Genomic DNA, 23599 nt, shown 5'->3' with positions numbered 1-23599 from the left:
AATTCTCTAGCCATATCCTCCAAGTCCTCCCTTGAGGAAGATTCAGCCTTGCAATTGTCAAACAAATCATACACCCCACCTTCATACCTTCTGTTTTCATAAGGGGTAAACATATACCCCCGTGAAATAGCTTCAGTGTGAACTGATCAACCTTACCCCCTTCAATGGAAAAAATGAAAGAACAATAAGGGCCCTGATCTAATCTAGGCAAAACCACATATTATTGGAGCAGTTGGGCAAAACTCCCAAATATTTAGACCCCATGAAAAAGATTACATAAAAAACAAAAGTAGCATGTGCATATGTACCCCATTAACGAAGACAAACAAATAGAAAGATTCTTTTATACTTTAATCAATATTCAAAGCACAATTAAGACCACATCTACCATTCCAACTAAATCGTTCCTCGAACCTCTAACAAAAATCCAACTATAAAGCCAACTTTTTTTTTACTTAAAAATCCTACCAACCCTCTACAAATAAGAAACCCATCCAGAAACCCTAAAAATGACTATGAACCAAAGAAACTTACCATAATTAGGTGGGAGATTACCAATAGATCACTTGAGATATCGTTTTGCCACCATCAATGATCGATCTCCTTTCTGACCAAAATCACTTTCTACTTTTTACTTTCTCAGAATGGGTTTCCTTTTTCCCTTCACTCGTCCGAATGGTTTCTTTCCTTTTAATTTCTTTCATTTTAATTACTTTGCTTTTAATTTGTTTTTAATTTTACTCACAGAATAATTTAGTTCTGGATTAATTATAACTGGCGTGGATTTTTTGTTTTATTTTTCATTTGTCATTTTTAATAATTGGTTTTAATCTTATACTCAAATTTGATGTGGAGGGTTTTATATGACATGGAAAAGTTAACTTGGCACTACGTAGGAGCCATCTGGCACATAACAAAGCTAGACCAACGGAAGAAGTTTTGACCAAAATGATTGTGAAGGTTAGAAATTTTAGCTATAATTTTTTCAGTTTGAGAGTTAAACCGCACCAAACTTGAAAGTTCAGGGAGTTTGACCGTAAATTACTCTAAAATTAATTGACAATGGAAGGAGTAGTTTATTCATTTTGTATATGATATTTTATCTCCACACATTAGTAATGTGAGATTAATTTTAATAATTATTGGTAAATAATTGGGATTTGTCTTCATGTATAGGTCTTCCACAACAACTCACGATGTTGTTACATTCCTTTTGTTTCTCGTGTTGCATATTAAGACAAAACAGTAAACAATTATTAATTCCATCCATGTATCACTCACACACAATCGTACTCTTAGTGCTGTGGTGATCTTTAGTACTCTTTGAAATACTTATAAGATTCTCAACAAAAAATCGTGTTAAGCAATATATGAAAAACTTTAATTAGTCAAAGCATATTTTGAAATTTAAAAAGAATACTTTTTACTTTTTTTTTTTTTTTTCATTTCCTTTAATTCTTTTTCAAAATTTTCTCCCTCCTTATTATGCTCGACAAAAGTAGGAAAACTTGTACAAAATCTCAAGTAAATTAATAAATATGGTCAATTACAAATAGCAATCAAATTGTATGGTTACAAATATGAATATGAATCAAGTACATGATATGATACGAAGGTCGATTCATGTAATTATCTCAACTTTATAGCTTTTTCTTGAGATTAATAAATATAATAAGCTCTCTCTTCTCTTTTTTAGTGACGAATCAACTACTAGTACTACTAATATAAAAAAAAAACCAAAATGAACATGTAAAGATTACAAGCGTGCAATCATAAGATTGCTTATGAAAATCATGCATAGTGGAGAGATCTGTACCCTTTTGTTTATGAGCATTGTTATTGGTGAGCACCTTAAGGTGTCTTATACTAATGTGGCGCATTAGTAGTGGTTAATGGTTCTCTATATTATTATTTAAATGAAATTGTAAAAATTTAATATTAAATTGTACCAATAGCGATATGTCACTTTTTGTGATGTAGGTGCCTTTTAACATTTTTTTTAATTTATACGATAAAAGCTAAAGAATGTCAATAGTGTTTTGTCTTGTTATTGGTATTATTAGATATTAACACAAATCTCATGTATTTTAATAGTAATATGTTACATCATGGTACTGGGGACATTGAAACTAGTGATATATATAACTTAAAAGAGTAATATATGCACATATAAATCACACACAAACATGACACACATGTAACAAGATACTTTTGATATGTGAGACCCCTTTAAATAAAAATAATTGGTTGAAATTATATTTCACACAAATATATGTCAAGTTTGTGTGCAAATGTATGTGCATCGTTACTCCGTTTGTGAATGTTTGCCAGAATAATCCCAGGATATACTCTAAATTTTTAATATAGAACAAACTAAGAGTAAGGGACCCCACCCATTACAATCCCACGAATTCTGTTTAGTTGAATACAAATTTGGAGAATCACTTCATATATTATATATATATATATATTTTAATTTGTACCATTTAACTTGCTCCAATAATTGCTATGTAGATTTAGAATGTGATTTAAATTGCTCTGTTGGTTACCATGTGAATTGCTACATAAAACCTTGTACAAATACAAAAAAAACTGTTTTAAAATATAAAAATAAAAAAACTCCTAAACACCTATCTATCTATATATCTATTCACTTATTTTGCATTGTCATGTCTCACTTTCTTTTCTACCTAACTACTTCAACTAAAACTTCATCTAACACTTTTAAGCTTTTTATTATTATCATCATATAACACTAAAGATATTATAAATTAATTATAGCCTGTTATTTTCACCACTACTAAATTATATTATCAAAATAAAATAACATTTTTGCTCCATGCACATGATCATATCCAAATTTGGGGCCCTATTATTAATAACTGAATCTTGATTGATTTTGTGATCATGACTTAGTGCCTATTAACTGGTTTTATTACTTTATATATCTTCTATATTGTCCATCCTATATCCAATGAGAGAAATTTGAATAGTTACATTTATGTAACCATCTGACGAGTTCTTAATTGTTGGATTATTATTAAACTATTATAATTAATTAAAAATAATTAATAAATTACTTATAATCTAATTGTATCTATATTATTTTATTTTTTTATAAATTTTTTTGATAAAAAAGAAAAATATTTATAAATATTAAAATCGCCTTATAAAATATTTTTAGTTTAAAAATATTTTATTAAATATATATAATTATAATTAGTTTAAATTTTAAAATAGAATTTTTACTTTTTTTTTTTTTTCATTTTGTAAGGATAATTTTTACCTATTAGTTACTTGTTATGGTATATCATAAAAAAATATAACCATCATAGTTACATTTTTAATGTAATTATTGAATAATCATTCATATATATATATATTTCAGTATAAAAAATATTATTTTAGACTAAAAGTAAAAAAATTGTAACTAATTATAAATCACCATATTCCTATATTATGCCTAAAAGGTTGTCACTAAAGGTAGAGTTTATATATATGTATATATATATTATATATATGTTACTTAATTTTTTTCTTAAATTTTGTGTTATAGTACGAATTTTTTACCTAGAAATACAAGTTACAACCTCGTAAGAAGTTGACATGTGGATCCAGTTCCCAATAGAAAATGATAATGTGTCAATGATATAGCTCTTGTAGAGCCAACCTCACATAATTTAAACTTATGGGAGGATGCGACCAAGATAAGGTCTAGTCGCATACTATGTCCAATATCAAGGGCGGACCCGTATAGAAGCGAGGCGGGACAGTCGCCCCCTAAAAAAATTAGGGAAAAAATGTATGTATTTTAGTTAGTTACGATATATACTTATAATAAAAGATAATATTTATAAGTATAATATTAGCTTTGGTTTAATGGTTAAGGTAGATAGCATATATGTTAGAGGACAAGGGTTTAAATCCCACTAAGAATATTTTTTTTCTCCTTTTCAAGTTTACTTTTACCCTTGCCTTACCAAAAAAAATTACGCTCCCCTCACTTTAAATCTTAAGTCCGCCATTGCTGACATAGTCAAAAGATAAGCAGGATCAAGAGAAGTTAATACTGGTCACGCATATATCTTATATTCGATTAGCATGTATATCTCTCATGCGACAAGTAAAGATCGCTTCTTTACATAGGTTTGGTTCGAATGACTAGTATTCGACGACTCATAATGAACTCACATTTTTTAAGTTATCAACGTAGGATGTCCAAATATGCAATCAAGGCTGATTGTTGACATTCCTTAAACCAAGTAGGCCTAAAGGCCCATTATGCGAGTCCAACACCATCGAGCCTTCAAGCTTGCTTGTTTGGAATATGGATAGACGATGTGCGACTTCGCAAGTTACAGACATTGCTGTAATCAAGACAAGAACATATGAATATCTTCTTATAATTATGCCTTTAAATGTTTATCTTAATTAATTTGTGCAATTATTGTAATAACAGTTCAATTTGATCAATTATGTAATATTAATAAACACATGCTTTCTATATAAAAGGGTGATCAAAATCAAATAATAAATCAAATAAACAAGGCATGTATATCTCACAAAGTGGACTAAGCAAACCAAGCTCTGACTGAACCACTATAATTCTCTTGTCTACTTTATATTTCTATTCTTGTTACTGCCCATTTCGTAGCCTGAATTTTGTCTACTCGCATAATTGTTGGTGAGTGCTCTTGCTTTGCTTGAATACTTGCACTTTTTGGTGTTGTTTAAATTCTCCTGACAATATTTGGCGTCGTTTGTGGGAATCACTTTTATAACATTTCTCAGATTTTGGAGGAGAATTGAAATGGCTACAAAACAGATAAACACGAACAACAATAACAATGAAACTATCAACATTGGCACTATCAGTGTTCCGATTACTAGGAAAAGAACCACTCTAGTTGACCCTTCTGTTGGAGGAGTAGGGAGTACTACCACGACCCCCCTCAATCTATTTCTTATATTTTTAGGCCACACTATAGAAACCTCAATGCCGATGGCTGTGGGCCATTTTCCACCAATAACACCTACCCACGCCGTCGAGGGTATCATTAAACTGGTAACTGCATAATACACTATAATGTAGAAACAGATGCATGCATTATAGGTAGAAATCACATGAAGGATCCAGATTCGGATCTGACATCCACCACAAGTCCCAACTTAACGTTGCACAGATGATCAGGTAACTAACAGCACTAGGCGTCATAATGACTGTACTAATATTCTTTGTAATCATAGGGAACCCTCAGCTGAAAACAACCCAAATGGGCTCAACTTGAATTTGCCTATTCATGACCTTGAACGTGGCAAAGGGCCTACTGTTCCTAATTCGAACCAGCGATATAGCCAAAGGGAGGAAAGGTCGTAGGAAGTGGTGGATGGCCTTGCTTCAAAAAGCAGTACTATGGGAAGATATCCAATATCCAATCTTGAGAAAATGTTACCTACAAGTAGTTTTTCAGTGTAAGGGTCTCCTATAAGGGCAAGAGCATCAACCCATTGAATCTTCTGTCAAATGTAATCTAGGATTGTGAAAGCTCCTTTCCTAACCGTCTGAATCCTAGTTCTATATTCATCCATTTTGGATTTTGAATGTGCTCCATACAAGGCTTCGAGTACAGACCACAAAGAGGTTGTTGAATCACATCCCATAACTTTAGATGTGATTCCTTCAGTCATGGAGCCATACAACCATTAGAAAAGCAACTGGTTGTTTACAATCCATTGCTGAAAGGCAGGATTAATTTCACTTGTGGACACTTCACTACCATCAACATTAGCATAGAGAAAATCTTGCGGTCTAGGAAGAGTACCTTTAATATAGCCATCAAGTCTGTGTCCATACGTTATTTCAAAAGCTATGGTTTCGATAGTGTGAATTTGTGATCCAACTTTAAGCAAACGGTTGATTTAGTGTTCTCCCAAAATGAGGCACGACAGCATTGAAAAACTAAGTCTGTGGTTGGCTGCTTCCAGCTACAACATTCGAAGCCATTGCAGATGTTGTTACTTTCTGAGCACCATTGTGACCTTCAATAGAGGCCTTTGGTGTCTTCTCTCCTGGAGCCGCCATAGATGACAACGCATCAGTGAAGGCACTGATACTAACTTAAAAACAGAGAGAAAATGTGTGTAGAATGAATATTTTGCTTAGCTCCAAAAGAATAAGCTGTATCGCTTTCATTATATAGGCAAATTCCAATTACAAGAATATTATAGATGGCCACGTATACAAAGGGTAACAATACAATACAGGGGGTAGAATGAATATTTTCCTAACAAAATTTGTTATACAATTATTACACAAATAATGAGTTGTCTTAATAATTGGGACCACTAGACAATGTACAGAAATCCCCATTGCTTTGTTTATGCCATTCCTCACCATTCACCTATCACTAACACCATCCCCCTCACCATTAAAGCATCCATTATTTCTTTTAATTTCTTAATTATTCAACATCAATATAGAACACACACCTGAGAAAATATTTACTTAAACCCTTATTACATAAACATTTCATAATAGCAAAAAAATTGCTTTATGCTATTTTTTCTTCAACATTTAAGGATAATTTCAATTTTCACAGTTAAATAATAACATTCATAATTGACCATATCGTTGATGTAAAACATATCCATAAACTAATTTAAATATCATGAGCACATCTTGCATCATTTATTAGTTCTGGTATTCGTAATTTTTAATGTGAAATTCAGTACAATTTTAGAATCAATACTAAAATGATACTTTTTGACGGTATAATAAAAAATAATACTAAAACAATAGTTTGCACTAATCCGACAAATATTTGCTTTTAGAGGCGAAAAACAGTGCTAAAATGACGACATGCGATGATTCCTTGAAAACTTAATTTAAGGTATTAAAATAATACTAAAACGAAAGTCCAACAAAACTTGATTTTAGAGGCAAAAAATAACGATAAAATGATAGTTTGCGATGCTCCAATGACAACCCCATATAAACTTGATTTTAGAGGCCTAAAACCATAGTCTGTGATAGTCTCATTGAAACTTGATTTTAGAGGTAAAAAGTGATGCCAACTTGATGTTCATGGAATGATCTCGATAGTAAACCATATTTTGGAAGTGAAAATCAATGCAAAAATATTACAACATCGATGTTCTATCGAAAAGTGATCTTGAAAGCTAGAATTAACGTAAAAACGATGTTGTACTGATATAAAACTCAAAACACTTAATTTTAGGTACCAAAATGAGTTTGTTTGTTTTTTTTTTTTTCCTTTTTTGATAAAGTAGCATGTTCAATAATTTAAGCATTGTTATAAGACACCATAAGGTACCCAACATCCTACGACTTGACATATCGTTATTGTTATAATGTAAGAACATGTTCTACATAATTTAATTTAAATATATGATACGTGATATTTATTTTACACCAAAAGCGATATACTTGTAATGCATTTTAGCATTTCTCTAACATTTTGGATTGTTTAGATTTAAAAGGAAAACCCAAATTCAAAATAGAAAATTTCTTAAGCAGAGACAATAGAGTGAAAAGTAATATCTATTAAAGTTTTATCAATATTATGCATATTTTAACCACATGCAAACAACTATTTGCATTATTTGTTCACCTCTAAGATTAAGTTTTCATGAGATCTTTGCAGGCCCTTTAAAATTTAATTTTTATGGGACCATATTAAACTATTGTTTTAGCATTTTGTTTTTTTTGCTTTTAGAATAACTTTTTCATGTGACAATTGTAAATCATCATTTTTGCTTAAAATTCTGTTGATTTCTAAGTGTTCCTGTAAATTCCCACTCCCGTTGGACCATTTGTATTTATATCACATTTGGAAAAATAGAATTGCGATCAAAACCAAGAAATTTTACATGTTGGAAATATTTAAATTAGTGTTTCAAGTGAACTAAGGGTAATTGACAACATATATACTGATTTTATTTTTTCTTTTCATTTTTGTGAACTCGTATTAGTTCATTATTCGAAGATTGATTATTATCAATTGCTGCTAACTAAAAAAGAATCGGTATATAATTACATCAAAGTTGAAACATGCACTGTGGTGTTGTATGCTCATGCCCACCAATTTACCAATTTCTTATCACAGAAAAATTGATTGGTGCTTGAATTCAGTCAACTTTTCATTTGATCATCTATGTAGGTTTAGATTACAAACTTAATTTTCTTTTCTTTTTTTTTTTCATGGTGGCGTGTCAAGTTGTCAACTCAAAACTAAGCTTTGAGAATTTAAATATATATATCAAATGTATCTCCTGAGATTTGATTACACCATATTATCATTACATGCATCACATAATATTATCGTACAAATATAAATGTTGGCCTTTCAAAAAGGAATAAAATTAAAATTAAAATTAAAATCAAAGAGGAAGAACCTTCTTGACAATATCCTGACTGAGATTAGCAATTTGGGAATCAAGAGATTTGATAGACTCAATCTTCTGTTCCTCCAACTTGGCCAAAGCTTCCTGCAATTCTGCATCCAATTTCTTCTTCTCCTCCGCCAATTTCTGCTCCACTTCCAACTGTGTCTCCTTCTTCATCTTGTTCAGAGCCGCCGATATCTCAGCTCTAGCCGCCTTCATCACCGCGGCCGCCTGTTCCTCAAGCTTCTTAACCTCCTCGGACGTGTCCTTAACTCCACCCAGTTTCTCTTTAATAGCCGAGTCCCTCTCGTCCATGAAGTTGCCTAAAGGTGTGAAGTAGATCTTGTCCAACGCCACCATCAACAACAGAAACTCCCCCATTATTATGGGCAATGTCAAATTGAAGTCGAAAAGAGCTGCCTTTTCGATTTCCACGGCTAGTGATGGGGGAGCCAGAGCCAGAGAGGTGGCTGCAGCCAGGGAGAGGGTTTTAAGAGCCGAGGAGGAGAGGGATTGCAATTGGGTCTTGGAGATTTTGGGAACTGAGACTTGGAGGAGTGAGATTTTGGGCCTGGAAGTTGGGGCAACGGAGGAGATGGAGATAGAGGGTGGGGAAATGAGTTTGGAGGAGGCCATGATGACGTTGGCCATGGAGGGTTCAGGAATCCTTCGAGTCTGGTTGTTGTTGTGTTCGATTGATTAATTGATTGTGAATAGGGATTTCGGATTGGGAATGAAGGTGATTCTGAACTGAGTATGGGATTTTCACACAAATGTTATCTCTTTCTTCGCCACACAACAAATTGAGATGAGGAATCTGTGGTGGTCTGGTCACTGACTGGACTCCACTGGGACCAACCAAGTTTCACACCTGTGACTGTGAGTGACTCGGGTTCATTTACGGGTCGGTCTTCTTCTTAATGGACCATCCATATTGGATAAAACATTATTCACCAAATTTCACTTGACTTTAAATTGTAATTATTTTTTTTTTCAATTTTTTGGTTTATCTATTTATAAATACACTAGAACCTTTATTTAAGAATAATTTCGAATTTATTATAAAAAAAAATAAGTTTAAATTTGAGTCAATTATAAATAAGAATAACTTTAAAATTGTAATTAGTTATATATTTTTTAAGTCTCATATTAACAAAATATACTTCTATATAAAATAATTACATCTTAATAAAATATATACATATATTTTATAAATTTATTTATGCAAAATTAATAATTTTATTCTAAATTGTAATACATATATAAATATTATATTTACTCAAAAATAATTCTATTATAGTGTAGTATTAAGGATTGTTTATTGTTATTGTTGTTACATTGATATTTTTTGGTTTTTGAATTTTTTTCTAGTATAACTCTATTTAGTTATAACCTCTCAATTAGAATATAATTTACTTGGTCTAAGTGTATTCTTAGATAGAGGTTTTAATGTATAAGTTTGTCAAACATCATGAAGCTCTTAGGCCCAGCCTATATTTTAAAAAATCTGCAACAATATGATGAGTTTTTACATTACATACTGAAATTTAAAAAAAAAAAAAAAATTATTGTGGGGTGGAATTTTTTTCAAAAATATTATGTAAGTTTCATACTGTATACTTTGTTAAATTTTTACTATTATTTTACGGTTGTTTTTAGTTGTTTTATTGTTGTTTTTAATTGTCTTGTTTTGTTATTTTACGGTTGTCTTATAAAAAGACAGTATTTTTGTAAAAAATTTCGTGTGACAGGAAAATTGTAAACTTTGATCAGTATTTTTGTAAATATTACTGATATGAGTTGTAAAATTGTAAACTTTCTCTCGTGTTATTACTTATATGGCAAATATGTGATAGTGAGTGATACTCTCGCGTATTTGTGTTGGCCAGCTGATTCTTCCATAGTCAATAATATATAGTTAACGATCATATCTCTAAACTCTAGTCGCTTAACATAGTGCATCAAGGTCGTTTGCACTGCACTATAACTTGTTTTATATATAGTAGAGCTGAGCTCGAGACACTTTGTACACAAATTTTAAACACAATTATGTATATTCAATTGTAGCATTAATTAGACATGATTTTACATACTTTAAGTATCTCACAATCATTTTTTCGCTTTTTACTTTTGAACAAATTAGCTAATTTATCATATTTTGGATTTGTACCAAGAAAATAACACACTAGTAGGCATGGCATGAGATAAAAATTAATAGTTCATAAATACGAATAATAAGCAAGCATTCAGTATCATTATTCTCTTTTTTCTTCTTAAGCAACAAGACTTAGTTGGAGTAGGGTGGGTGTGCCATGAAAACTACTATAACATCATCAAGATTGAAGAACAGAACAGAAACAGAAACAGACGAATTTAAGTAAACACAGACAAAATGGTGTCTCTCAATCTCAACCAAGTTAATTATTATTTGACTAAATATCTCTTTGAGTTTGAGGAAAGAGTCCTCCTCCTCCTCAGGGGATAGCATTTTTCACCGCAACGTTGTATAACTTTCTTGAAACTTGCCATAAAACCAGATGTGAGTCTTGAAGCAGGGGAGACCAAGCCCTCCATAATATTGAGCCTCCTTTTTTTCCCAACTGAGGATGTTGTTGTTGATGTGTTGCTGCACTTGCAATGCGAGAACCACTCTCCAAACAAGCGACTCAGCCTGGTTTCATGATGTCCCATGAAACAACCTTCATCACTACACTGCTGCACCTTGTGCTCGTACATGTACTGCTGTTCTTGCTCACTTTGTTCTTCCTCGCCACAGCTACTCGATGGCGACTGCGTTCTGCAAACATTACTCAATTACAGTCTTACAAAAAGAAAAAGAAAAAGAAATATGTGCTAGAAAGAACTCATCTTGATCCTTACTTATTTGTCTGCTTTGAAGTAACATATCCTTTCTTATTAGGTCTCTTCTTCACGAGATTATAGCTGATTGAGACATGCCGCACAAAATGAAGCTGCATGCAATAAGGAGCATATCAGAGAGCAATTTTATACATTGTAGAGAAAAAAATGTTTGTGTTGGAAATCAAGGGTGTGTTTGGTTACATTTTAAAGTATTCTAAGGAAATGAAATTTCCACCGTTAATTCGAATCAAAAATGAAAAAAAAAAAAAAAACCATATCAAATTTAATTCTATTTCATTCATATTCTCTTTCCTATTCATTCCAACCAAACCTACCCAAAAGGGGAATATTTGTTGGTTGTTGAAATTATAGTCCTTGCAGAACTAGATTCTTCTTACTATAATCTAAGCAATTTACTGTGATTAATAATACTTTATATCAAAACTATATAATAAACTCAGTTACAAAGATTCAAGGAGGAGTTCAGTTCAATTTAGGAGATATTTTTAGCTAAAATGAGAAACTTGTCACGTACAGACCTGATCACCATCTTTGATGCCATGATTTTTGACTTGATCTGTATCTAAGATTAGCTTTCGACCATTGTAGCACAAGCAAAAATGTCCCCATATGTGCGGCCTAAAAAAAAAGAACCAAATTTGAAGAAGTAAAAACCAAATAAAATGAGGCATAATTAATCAGATTTGTTAATTGTTACCTCCCCCCCCTTTTTTTAAAACCATGTAATGTAAGCAATATTCGAGTTAAACTAGGCATTACAATCAAGGTACACATTTTACAAAAAGAAAAAAAAATCACCATGTCATTTTGTTTGACCCCAAAAACTTATTGGGGTAGTGTAAAATGTTAGAGGTGTGTGAATGTAGTACCATGAGATCTTTTCTGGTCCTTTCTGAGGCAGGTGACTGAAGACTGCCTCTACCGCCTTTTTAAGTTCAGCAACAGTGGATGATCTTGTAACTTGAACATCTGTAACGTTATAATATAAACCTCAATTCAATCATAACCCACTTGGTTGGTTGCTGGTGGGAATCACAACAAGTAGTATATGCTCTACCACTTTCACCTATAACTTATTGTTAAAAAGTTTAGATAATAGAACTCAAGTTTGAAAAAACTTATAAAATACATTATGATGGAATTTTCTTTTTACTTTTATGTTTTGAATTTTTTTATTTATAAAAATATATTTTTAGTAAAAATAATAAATTGTTTATTTGGCTCTTATAATAATTTATTTATAGTTATTATGAAATTGCTTTTCTAATTACTTTTTGTCGTGTTATAATTTATTTATAGTTGTCACAAGGTAAATTTTCATTATTTTTTATTAAACTTATATTTTTATAAATAAAAATTTTAGAACGTAAAATTATAAATAATACATAAAAAAAACGGTATTTTTAAATACCCTCAGAAAATTACCATACCTTACTAAAAATTAGAAAAAGATATAAGTAACCAATATTTACTAAAAAAGTATTTTTTTCAAGCAAAAAAACAATATAAATAATAAAGAAGTACTACAACTACTAAAAAAAAAGGTTAAAAAGTATTAAAAAGAACAAATAATTGTTTTTAAAATTTATATGTTATTAAATTTTATAGGCCATATTAATATAGTAATATGTATAAAAATTATCATGCATATTTCTTATAAATATAAAATTTCTTAACAAATCTACTAAATCCTATAAAATATCTTCTTCAAAAAAAAAAAATCTTATATTTTTTTTCTATTAATTAGGTATATACAAATAAAAATTATAAAATAATTATAAATGTATCTAATCCAGGGTAATATAGGCTAGGAGAGTGGGTTAGAGTGTGAAAGACTAAAATAATATACAATGAAAAAAAAAAGAAGAGATTATTTTATAATTATACAAAAATAAAAAAATAAAAAAATTACAAAAATACGGTTATATGAAATTTTAAATATTTTTACGATTTTTATGATTTTATTCATAAAAATACGATTTTTTGATTTACTTTTACGTTGTAGTCTTGTTAATTTGTTGTTGAGTTTTTATTATCGTTTTGATGTTTTGATGTTATTTTTCTATTATTCTTATGTAATTTTTTTTTTATTATTTTGGTGTTATTGTTATAAAACACGAAAAAAAAAATTTAAACATAAAAATATATAAAAAAAAAATAAAAAAAATAATACATTATTTAATTATCTAAAAAAAATCCTAACAATTTGTGTTCATGGAAATTGGAAACTGGTAATAACAGAAAAGAAAGAAGGAAAGTAAAAAGTAGAAATATTACCAAAGGAAGAGCCATCAAGTTTGAGAACAGAGAGCTTGAGAGGCTCCTCTGGAAGCTTATCATAAGAAACACTACTCTTTCGAGAAAGGCTATCCATAAGCATCAATGGTGACAATGGCAACCCAAGAGAGCGCCTAGGCTTTTCTTGAGAAAGCCGAGGTGCAAAGTCTTCATGTTTGTGATGATGAGCCATGGCTGATATATGCCCTGAAACTCATTGCTATCTTATAGAAAGGAACACAGAGATAGATTCCTAGGAGAGAAGAACACGTATACCATTTGGGGTTTTGATGATGTGAAGAAGGAGCTTCCAACCTCTTTTTTCAGCTTGTGTCGGAGGCAATTCCCTTTTCCTTAACAACACAAAACACTATTTATTATACATACACAACATTTTTATTACTTGTTTAATAAATTAAGCCCTACACTTAACTAATACCACATTCAAAACAAAAAGTGAGAAAAAGAAAATATTCTTTTCTCCTTAGATTTTCTATAGTTGTAATCATGATTTTTGGCTGAAATATAACAAACCTAAAGGCATCAAAAAGACTTTACCACTGTATCAACCTATGTATATATATATATATATATATATATATATATATATTACTTCATTTCCAAGATTTCTTTCCACAAGCTTTTTGTTTATCGTATTTGTGGAGTTGTTCTAACTTGAATTTTGGACGTTTGGAACTATAGCTACAAGCGTTTAGTTCAAGACAAATAAGACTTTAGATCTTGAGTTAAATAGGAAATTTTTTTAGCCAAATTAAAACAAGTTCTCAACTCACCACCAATTTAGTGTGATCCCTTTTAATTGAAAATAAATAAACAAAGAGGTTAAACTAGTTAACACAAAACAACCCATATGAGAGATAAATTAAAGTTGGATTTCTACACCGCTACTTCACTTTGACTCTCACATTGATATGGCCTAGACCCTCACATTTTTATTTTTGGGCACATTCCCAAAAGACCTCCTTAGCATAAAGTAAGTAGAACACTTATACACAAGATAATTCTTGCATATTCTTAATAATGTGAGGCTTGGGTTAAAAGTTGTCATTTTAAATTAGTGAACTGTATAATTAATAAGGTTTACTTTTACAGCAAACTAGAGTGAAATTACAGTATTCCTACAACAAATTAGATCAGGAACCAGTTTCCATTCCTCGTCATCGAGAGGCAAGGTCGGGAACTTAAGGTGTCAAATGAACTAGGCAGCAAATTAGATCCCGACGAGCTTATAGTATGCATACAATCCAATCCAAAAACGCCGAGGAATTGATCAATAACGTTAAGCTACAAAAGGATATGCATAAGTTTCCATGACAAGAGTAAATAGTAATGAAGAGCAGCAGGCACTATACTCGCAATATCAAATGGAAGCCCACCAAAAATCATCCAACCAAAAGTACCAATGGTAAGGATGAGTTTCATTTTGGTACAAATTATAAAATAACCTTTAGCAAATGACAGCAAAATTGGTCCACATACAATTCCTATTTATTTATATATGGAAAAGGAAAACATCACCTTCTGTTCGTACATGTTTTATCACTGTCTTGAAAACAAATCAAGAAGATTCCAGAGACGCGAATGAAGATTTGGTTGTACAAATTCGGAACTTAGGTTGGAGCCCCAATGAGTATTTAGTTTTGTGCATATTGGTGAGTACTCACACACTGGACCACCATACACGCGTCGGCACCGCCGATCGAGGTGGCAGGCGAGTGTGGTGTGACTTTATTTTTTGGAAAAAATGTATTTATTAAATGATTATTATTTAATACATCAGAACCAATAGAAGAAATAGAGTGACATAATCCGCGATTCAACTTAGATTTGACGAGACTGATAGTTTGCTTGTACAATTTTAGATAGTGTCGCGAACGTCTTAAATAGAGCGATATAATCTGCGACTTAACACAAATTTTAAAATTCATTGTGTTCTTTATGTTTTATTGCACATGTTTTCTGATTTAAACATTACTGCATAGCTCTGCATTTGTTATAGTTGGTTTTCATTGATCTTATTTGTTCTACATTTGTTCTTGCTGAGGTGTTGTTTTCACAACAAGATATTATTGTCAAAAATTAAACTTAAATATTTTATTTACAACTAAAAATTAAACATAAGTATTTATTCTGTAAATTATGTTTCTTTGAAATTAAAAAATGAGATTGATTCATTGATTGAAGATTCGTATTGGCCACATCTTGGAATGAAGAGAGGACAAAAGGATCCCTATACATATTAAGACCATTCAATTAAAAATAAAGGTAGTAGTAATAATAATAATAATAATAATAATAATAATAATAATAATAATAATAATAATAATAATAAAAAGGTAATTAACTTCAGCAGCATTAATTTTTTTTTTCTTCTTTAAAGTATTTTCTGTCACTTAGCTTATTCCCTCAGTGAGGATACAGTCAAAAGGTGGAAAATCCATAACCATTAAACCATATAATATAGACTAATTAATTAATGCGATAAGGTCTTGATAAAATAAATGGTCCACTATGAGTAGCTATAGATATACTTTTGTAATGGTCAAAGGAGCCAAAGAAGCAACACCTACTTTCTATATTGGATTTTGCCCTTGTACTTAATTACCATAAATCTTTAAATATGTAATTTAAACTCATTTTTCCAAATTCCAAATGGCCGTGTAACTAGTTTATAATCTTTTAGAACTACCTTGCATGAGCTCTTATTATTACTGCTCAAAAAATGGAGTTTTGGAGCTTCTCTTTCCTTCTACTTTGTATGTTTCGGTTAGTGTTTTCACAATCAACAACTGACCCCAATGAAGGTTATTAATTATCTCTTAATCTCCAATATTACCAATTCAATTTAAATTTGTTGTCTTATTAGTTAGTTTCACTTTCAGTTGAAAGAATCTAATTATTTTCATGATCTTAAAAATCTCAGTGGCTGCACTTAAAAAGATGATAGATTACTGGAAATTAGGAAGGTATTTGAATCTTTCAACTGACCCTTGCAACCCAAATTCGAAATGGGCACCTGAGACTGCAAACCCTCGTGTAGCTTGTGATTGCTTGAGTAGCACCTGTCATATAACCCACCTGTCAGTTTATCAATTAATTAATATAACATTTTTCTTCTATTAAATGGAAATTCTAATGGTTTTGAGCTTAACCCTTTTGGTTTGTACAGGAAGATATATGCTTTAGATATTTATGGTGAAATACCAAAAGAGCTTTTTCAGCTTAAGAAACTAATGGACTTGTAAGAATCAAATTCTTGGATTTGCTTACCTTGTTTTCATTGATATACTTGTAAATATTTATGTAAAAATGTTTAATTCATGTTCCAGGAATCTTGCTCAGAATGTTCTGAGTGGCTTTATCCCTGCTGAAATTGGACAATTATCAGAAATGCAGTACCTGTAATTTCTTAGCAATTATACACTTTTTCTTTGTTTAATACTAAAATCAGGAGCATTGTTATTAGGCACCTAAAGCCTTTAGGTGTACAACACCAACACCATACTCTTATAAATGGTTAGCGATTTTTATATTGTTTATTTAATCAAAATGTATAGGATCTGATAGTGAATTGCACAAACAGCGGTATGCCACCTCTTGTGGTGTTCAGCACCTTAAGGTCTCCCTTGGTATTTCTCTAAAACCAGACATTCTTATTCTTAAATTTGTGATTGAACAGGAGCCTTGGCATAAACAATCTGACAGGGCCGGTGCCCCCGGAGCTAGGCAATTTAACCAAGATGGTTTCTCTGTAAGCCCATGCTTGCAATGTTTTCAGATGCAGTTTCTATGCCTCTAATTTTTCACTTCTTTTTCAAAGTTTGGAACTTTGTTGATGTTCTTTTTATGCAACAGAAGTTTTAGTTCAAATGGTTTTGTGGGAGAATTACCTACACAACTTGGAAAATTGACCTCCCTAGAGCAGTTGTAAGTTGTAATTATTGAAATAGTGTGGTCTCTCTCTGTTTCTGAATTTGCCTTTATTTATTTATTTATTTATTTTTTTCATAATTCAGGTACATTGATAGCAGTGGAGTTACAGGACCAATTCCACAAGAATTTGCAAACTTAAAATCCCTTAGAATTCTGTACTCATCTGACTGACTTTTTCTTATACACATCTCTATGTGTGTCATACTCATAGGTGAATTCTTTTCCTGTTTCAGTTGGGCATCTGATAATCTATTCACCGGAAAACTCCCACAATTCTTGGGGACTCTCACTGAATTCATAGACCTGTAATTTTTATCACTATTTCCCTTTAACTTTTATGAATTATTTTAAGATTATACTTTTCTTAACTAGTACTGCTCATCTTCTATCAGACGAATCGAAGGAACATCTCTCGAAGGCCCGATTCCTAGCAGTTTTAGCGCTCTAACTAAACTTGAGACCCTGTAAAATCTTCTATTTATGATTCATTATCTTTGTTGCATTTTTTCATGTTTATGTTGTAAGTTTGAAATTTCTTACTCTCTTATTACATGTGCTACTTTGTGTAGGAGAATTGGTGATCTAAGCCTTGAAGATTCTTCTCTTAATTTCTTGGAAAATCAAACTAGTTTGTCCATTCTGTATGCTGCTTCCTATCTAACCTCAAAAAGAACAATGACTTGACTTGACTCTATAGTGAGATTTCAATTTAGTTGATATTCTTATTATTGATCAGCTTTTGACAATTGCAGGACTTTGAGAAATTGTCGATTGTCTGGCGAAATTCCACAACGAATTGGTAGGCTGGTAGAGTTGCAGCAACTGTAAGTGGGCTTGTTATCTTAAATTTTATGTCATCTAAAAAGGATATTTTCTGTAATTGAGTGTTCCATTTCATTAATTTGTTCTGTTCATTCTCATAGGGACTTAAGCTTTAACAAGTTGACTGGCTCAATACCAAACTCATTCCAAGACTTAACAATGTTAACTTATCTGTGAGTAGATTTTCTCATTCTCATATGGTTACTTTTATCATGATTGATCATGGTTATCTGAAGACATGAATTCATTCATTTTATTCATTATAGATATCTTGGAAACAACAACATGAGGGGAGAGTTACCTGAAAATATCATTACTCCAAAGCTTTTAGCATTGTAAGAAACACCTTCAGTTACATCTTTTAATCATTCTGCAGAATTCCTTAGCTTTAATATGAATATTTCTCATGACAACAACAGAGATGTTTCTTTCAACAATATAACTGGAAATGTTCCTCCAAACTATGCTAAAACAGGATTTTCGATGTAAGTTCTAAAAACTTTTGCTACTACATGAGACGGTTATAGTAACCTTAGCAGCGGTTTCCTTGAACTAGCCATTTTTTTTTTCTTTCTTAATTCAGGAATGTCCTCGGAACCTCAATCAATGCAAACACTTTACTTGACAGGTGAAAATAAAAACCTTACAATATCTATCATTTTACAGCTCTACAAGATAGAACTTACTTTAATCCCTAGTTTTCCTTTCTCTAGTTTTAATGCCCTTTATGATTCTTCAATCTAAAAAGAAAGAAAATAACAAGGCTTATATATAGTATTTGGAATTTACGTATCTGATTCTAATCATTTCAATGGTCATGGAGATAGGAAATCACTTGACCTTCTGCTCTGCCTCCAACAAGAGAGTAAATGTGCTAATCAAGCACCAACATGTAAGTAAAAAGTTTTTAAGGCTTATTGTTTATCAGTTTTATGAGAGTGATTGTTGTTGCTTTTGTGCATACAAAAATATATATATATAAGTATGCATCAAGTTTTCATGGGGACACCGTTGCATCATTGTTAATACTATAGCATAGTTTTTTGCCTCAAAAATTAAGTTTTCATAAGAGCATCGGTTTTTGCACCATGAGACCATTGCAAGAGTATTGCTATGCTCTAAAAAAATTAAATTTTTTCTGACACTGTTGTAGAAGCATCACGTTTGGCCTCAAAAATCAAGTTTTCATGGGGAACCATTACAGTTTTGTTTGAAATTCTGCAAAATTTCAGCTCTAAAAAGAAACGCGAACAAAATCAATAAAATGTTGTACCCAAGTGTTGAAATCCATAAACTAATAAAACATTAATATGATAGGTGTAAGTTTTGGATTGGATTGGATTTTCTTAGGTGTAAAATGTCTAAAGTTTAATTCCATAAGATTTGTGACTTAAAAAACAACTTTATTTGTGATTATCACCAGAACAAAATTTCTCTTTGTAGCATCATTCTCTGTTAAAAGTGGTGGGACAGAAGTAGTATCTGCATCAGGCACCAAGTATGCAGCTGATTCTGAACAACTAGGAGCAGCATCATTGTACACAAATTCTAAGCTCAACTGGGCAGTAAGCAATACCGGGAACTTCTTGTTCAGTCCAAAAGGGCCTCAATATATAGCAAGTACAAATTCCCAAATCACAAAAACTTTGGACTCTGAACTGTACAAAACAGCTAGAATTTCACCAAACTCGCTAAGATACTTCGGCTTTGGTTTGGTGAACGGGGAGTATGTAGTTGAGCTTCACTTTGCCGAGATAGCGATGGGGGACAGTCGAACTTGGAAAGCCCTTGGAAGGCGCATATTTGATGTTTACATTCAGGTAAATGGATAAACTTAACCTCATAATTCATATCATCAACTTTTATTGACCTGCCTTTGTCCAGACTCTGCCCTAAAACAACTCAATTAATTACAAAGTTCGTTGTTTTGATTGATCATTAATTAGGGTGACAAAGTAGTAAAAGACTTGAATATTAAGAAAGAAGCCGGGGGATCGAAAAGTGCATTGGTGAAAACATTCAAAGTCAATGTGACAAACTCAGTCATGGATATCCACTTCTTTTGGGCTGGGAAAGGAACTTGTTGCATTCCTTTTCAAGGCACATATGGACCTTTGGTGTCGGCCATTAATGTCTACCAAGGTTATTTTTCTAACTTTGATCTTCTTATATCTTCTGCATAGGCATGCATAGCATGGCATAGTAAATCTCACGTTCACATCCCATACATATTTGTGTGTTTATTGTAACTTCAGGTGGAATTGGTTCAGCTTCGAAAAGGAACAAGAAGAATGTTGGAAAAGTAGTAGGGATAGCACTAGGATGTGTGGCGGGCATGGCTATTATCTTGTCATTGTTCTATCTTTGGTGGACAAAGCGTGCATTACAACATACACTAGTTGAAACGGACTCACCCAAAAAATGATTGAATTGAACTCATCAAAGAAAATTAAGAATGGTGTCCTATTTTATCGTATGTATATGTATATCATGCTATAAGCTTTGTTCAATGTTAATATTAATAATGATTAATAAAGTGAAGGGGATAATCTTTCAAGCCATTGTCTTTAAAATGTAATGTCATTTACATATATGGTTTCAATTTGGATTGAATGTCCATGTCTTGAATAGACGTTATTTTGTTTGGCACTCACTTTTGTCACCAAACCCCCAACCTATTTGTTGCTTATTTTTCTCTGTAGAGTTATTTTTTTATATATATAATAAAAAAAATGCAGTTTAAGAGGATAAGAAATTAGATGAGTTTTTCAATACCATAATTTAATAAGATGACCTTTAAAACAAAAGAGGAGAAGAATATATTAGCGAGAGTGCGATCACGGTGGGACTCGAACCCACAATCTCCCGCTCCGGAGGCGAGCGCCTTATCCATTAGGCCACGCGATCGAATACTAATATGATTAATATTCAGATATAATTTCTTCTAAGGCTAGTTTTCCAGACTAGTTGAATATTTGTTTTTTAACATTGATAAGGATATGTACTGAAACTTTTTTGGGGGTACGAGAGAGCTATTGGAAGTCAGCCCAATGTTAACTACAACTAGGAATGTCAATTGGGTCGGGTCGGGTCGGGCCGAGTTTTAACTTGTGACACTATCGCTTGTGAACCCACATAAGTTTACCGTCCAGGATTTTAATTTTGCATCCTCTAATCCCATCTTCTTTAAAGTTTCCTTGTAAAGAATATTGACGGAACTCATGTTATCTACGAGAATCTTTTTTACCCTCTTATTAGCGAGTTGTATTGTTATCACTAGAAGATTTGTATGAGGGTATCGTACGTGTGATGTGTCTTCATCAGTAAAGACAATAGGCGGTTCATTAGATTTTGCTCTCTTTAAAAGTTTTGGAGAAAATGTTGATGTCTCATTTTTCACTTCATTAATGTACCTCTTTTGTGCGCTATTGTTGTTTCCTGTGAGGTGTGGCCCTCCAAAAATAACGAGGATATTCTCGCCCTCTATAAGAGGAGGTTGTAACCGATTTTATCTTTCAATTGATGGAATTCTTCGGTTGTATGCCCAAAATCTCTATGGAAACGGCAATATTTGTTAGTATCTCGCTTGTTTCTCGCATGTCTCATTGGATCTAGTCTGCGAAATGCAACCTGATTTTGTTGGCGAGGTAGATATTTTCGTGAGTCTCATTCAACTCAGTGTATACTGAGTAAATAGGAAAATACTTTTCATGTTTCTTTTGTTTCTTTTTGTCCTTGGAGGAGTCTCTCGACTCATCCTTCCTTTTGGTATTTGGGCCAATAGGATTTGGATTTTCTACCTTAGTGGTCACGGTGCTCGTTGTTGCGGTACTTGTGCTGGGTTTATCTCCCAAGCCAAATTTTAATAGCTTAATTTTATTTCTCGCCTCTTCTTTTTGCACAAAAAATTGTGCTCTTTCATTGATCTCGTTGATGTTTCTAACAAGATGACCTTGCAAATCATCCCATAATTCTACCCTACAGTTGACAAGTCAATTGTGATTCTCGCTTGAAGGGCTGTTAGTTGAATGCTATCATTCAAATTCCTAACTTTGCAGCTATACTGAAACGACTTAAGTATGCCTTAAGGGATTCTCCTGGTTGTTTCTTGACATTGGTTAACGAAGATGCTTCTGGTCACTGATCTCTTGTAGCTTGGAATTGCTTTTTGAAATCCTTTGACAATTGTTCCTAGGAAGTTATGGAATGATTGGTGAATTTGTCAAACTAACTACTTGCAGCTCTTGTTAATGAAGTTAGAAATAATATGCATCACAAGTTGTTTGAAACATTACTTGCTCGCATTATGGTATTGAAGTTGTTCAGGTGGGCAACAGGATCAGTTGTACCATTATATTGTGCGACATGAGAGTTTTCAATCCTTGAGAAAACTATGAATTCAAAATATCAGGATGGAATAGTTATGTCTCTTCGTTTGAGTCATATCCCGGTAGTTTCCCATATTCTCCATCCTAGTACTTCTTGAACTTATCTTCTAATTGTATTACCCGCAATTGTACTGGATCCACAAGTTGTTGGTCACCATTTTGATTTAGTTGATTACGTAAATCTGGTGCATTACAGTTTAAATGCTCACATAGGTCAGACTGCCTTTAGTTTAACCGCTCGTGGAGATTAGGATCGCGACATCTTTGGTCATAATTACTCATGGATCTAGTCCTTAAGTAACTTTCAGATTGATAACAATGGGAGTTTCTCATACTTTCTTGATCACTATAATAACGTCATGATCCACCTTCGTCTCGTGTTTGCCTATGAGCTCTGGTTGACCTACTGTGCCTGCGGATCCTTGATCTTGATCCACCTGGACATGTGATTGAACCAGTGTCATGTGACTCTTCTTGCATTAGCCTTCTTCTGATGAGATTTGACACACGACCCCTACTCAAGTACGTGTGTGTACTTTCTATGTCGTTGTGAGTAGGCCTTTGTGGATGCCTTGGAGGTCGACCTGTCCCAAGTTGATATCGAGCATTTCTTCCATCATGTTGTGGAATTTTCTGGTTTCCTGGTTTCCTGATTGCGTCTTCCTAGCATTTTCATTCATCCGAGATGATTCCGATATATCAGGTTGTTCATTCCCTTGCTATGTGAATCCATGGGAAGTTCCTGGAATATCATGTCGATGCTCTTGATTTCGTGTATTTCCAGTATTTGGTGGATTTTCTCTATTCATTGGGATATCCCTTGAATTCCCAGGTTGTTCGTCCTAAGTATTTATGGGGTTCCCTGAATC

At 32.3% G+C, this 23599-nt stretch overlaps 3 protein-coding genes and 1 non-coding gene across 4 annotated transcripts; 1 reads left to right on the top strand and 3 right to left on the bottom strand.

Annotated features, from left to right (window-relative positions):
* Positions 1-8257: 8257 nt before the first annotated feature.
* On the bottom strand, positions 8258-9440 carry LOC115702361 (ATP synthase subunit b', chloroplastic). Its single transcript, XM_030629832.2, has one exon. The coding sequence runs from the start codon at positions 9055-9057 to the stop codon at positions 8401-8403; it is 657 nt and encodes a 218-aa protein (XP_030485692.1). The 5' UTR covers positions 9058-9440; the 3' UTR covers positions 8258-8400.
* A 1166-nt stretch (positions 9441-10606) lies between these two features.
* LOC115702360 (uncharacterized) lies at positions 10607-13966 on the bottom strand. The gene is made up of 5 exons (XM_030629831.2): positions 13567-13966; positions 12159-12258; positions 11808-11907; positions 11287-11378; positions 10607-11203 (listed from the first exon to the last, which is right to left on the bottom strand). Exons 1-5 carry the CDS (start codon positions 13757-13759, stop codon positions 10831-10833), a joined length of 858 nt encoding a protein of 285 aa, XP_030485691.1. The 5' UTR covers positions 13760-13966; the 3' UTR covers positions 10607-10830.
* A 2109-nt stretch (positions 13967-16075) lies between these two features.
* LOC115702359 (probable LRR receptor-like serine/threonine-protein kinase At1g56130) lies at positions 16076-21009 on the top strand. Its single transcript, XM_030629830.2, has 19 exons — positions 16076-16391; positions 16511-16667; positions 16757-16828; positions 16917-16988; positions 17267-17338; positions 17443-17514; positions 17604-17675; positions 17754-17825; positions 17913-17984; positions 18090-18161; positions 18273-18344; positions 18444-18515; positions 18609-18677; positions 18762-18827; positions 18926-18970; positions 19170-19234; positions 19786-20162; positions 20289-20484; positions 20598-21009. The coding sequence occupies exons 1-19, from the start codon at positions 16310-16312 to the stop codon at positions 20765-20767; spliced, it is 1947 nt and encodes a 648-aa protein (XP_030485690.2). The 5' UTR covers positions 16076-16309; the 3' UTR covers positions 20768-21009.
* Positions 21010-21176: 167 nt separating this feature from the next.
* On the bottom strand, positions 21177-21249 carry TRNAR-CCG (transfer RNA arginine (anticodon CCG)). The gene has a single exon. It is a non-coding gene; the product is annotated as a tRNA-Arg (tRNA).
* Positions 21250-23599: the final 2350 nt, after the last annotated feature.

Source organism: Cannabis sativa, chromosome X (assembly GCF_029168945.1).
Source record: "Cannabis sativa cultivar Pink pepper isolate KNU-18-1 chromosome X, ASM2916894v1, whole genome shotgun sequence".
Classification (NCBI taxonomy): domain Eukaryota; kingdom Viridiplantae; phylum Streptophyta; class Magnoliopsida; order Rosales; family Cannabaceae; genus Cannabis; species Cannabis sativa.
This window is presented reverse-complemented; position numbering and strand designations above follow the sequence as displayed.

What these genes read in the sequence shown, in the direction of transcription:
- LOC115702360 (XM_030629831.2), bottom strand. Translation starts at nt 13,759, where the DNA reads ATGGCTCATCATCACAAACATGAAGACTTTGCACCTCGGCTTTCTCAA. An exon ending in GGACCAGAAAAGATCTCATG is followed by an intron (nt 11,908 to 12,158) that starts GTACTACATTCA and finishes CTTTTTTTTTAG; the next exon opens with GCCGCACATATGGGGACATT. An exon ending in GCATCAAAGATGGTGATCAG is followed by an intron (nt 11,379 to 11,807) that starts GTCTGTACGTGA and finishes TATTGCATGCAG; the next exon opens with CTTCATTTTGTGCGGCATGT.
- LOC115702359 (XM_030629830.2), top strand. Translation starts at nt 16,310, where the DNA reads ATGGAGTTTTGGAGCTTCTCTTTCCTTCTACTTTGTATGTTTCGGTTA. An exon ending in TTATCAGAAATGCAGTACCT is followed by an intron (nt 16,989 to 17,266) that starts GTAATTTCTTAG and finishes GTGATTGAACAG; the next exon opens with GAGCCTTGGCATAAACAATC. An exon ending in CTGGTAGAGTTGCAGCAACT is followed by an intron (nt 18,345 to 18,443) that starts GTAAGTGGGCTT and finishes TCATTCTCATAG; the next exon opens with GGACTTAAGCTTTAACAAGT.
- LOC115702361 (XM_030629832.2), bottom strand. Translation starts at nt 9,057, where the DNA reads ATGGCCAACGTCATCATGGCCTCCTCCAAACTCATTTCCCCACCCTCT.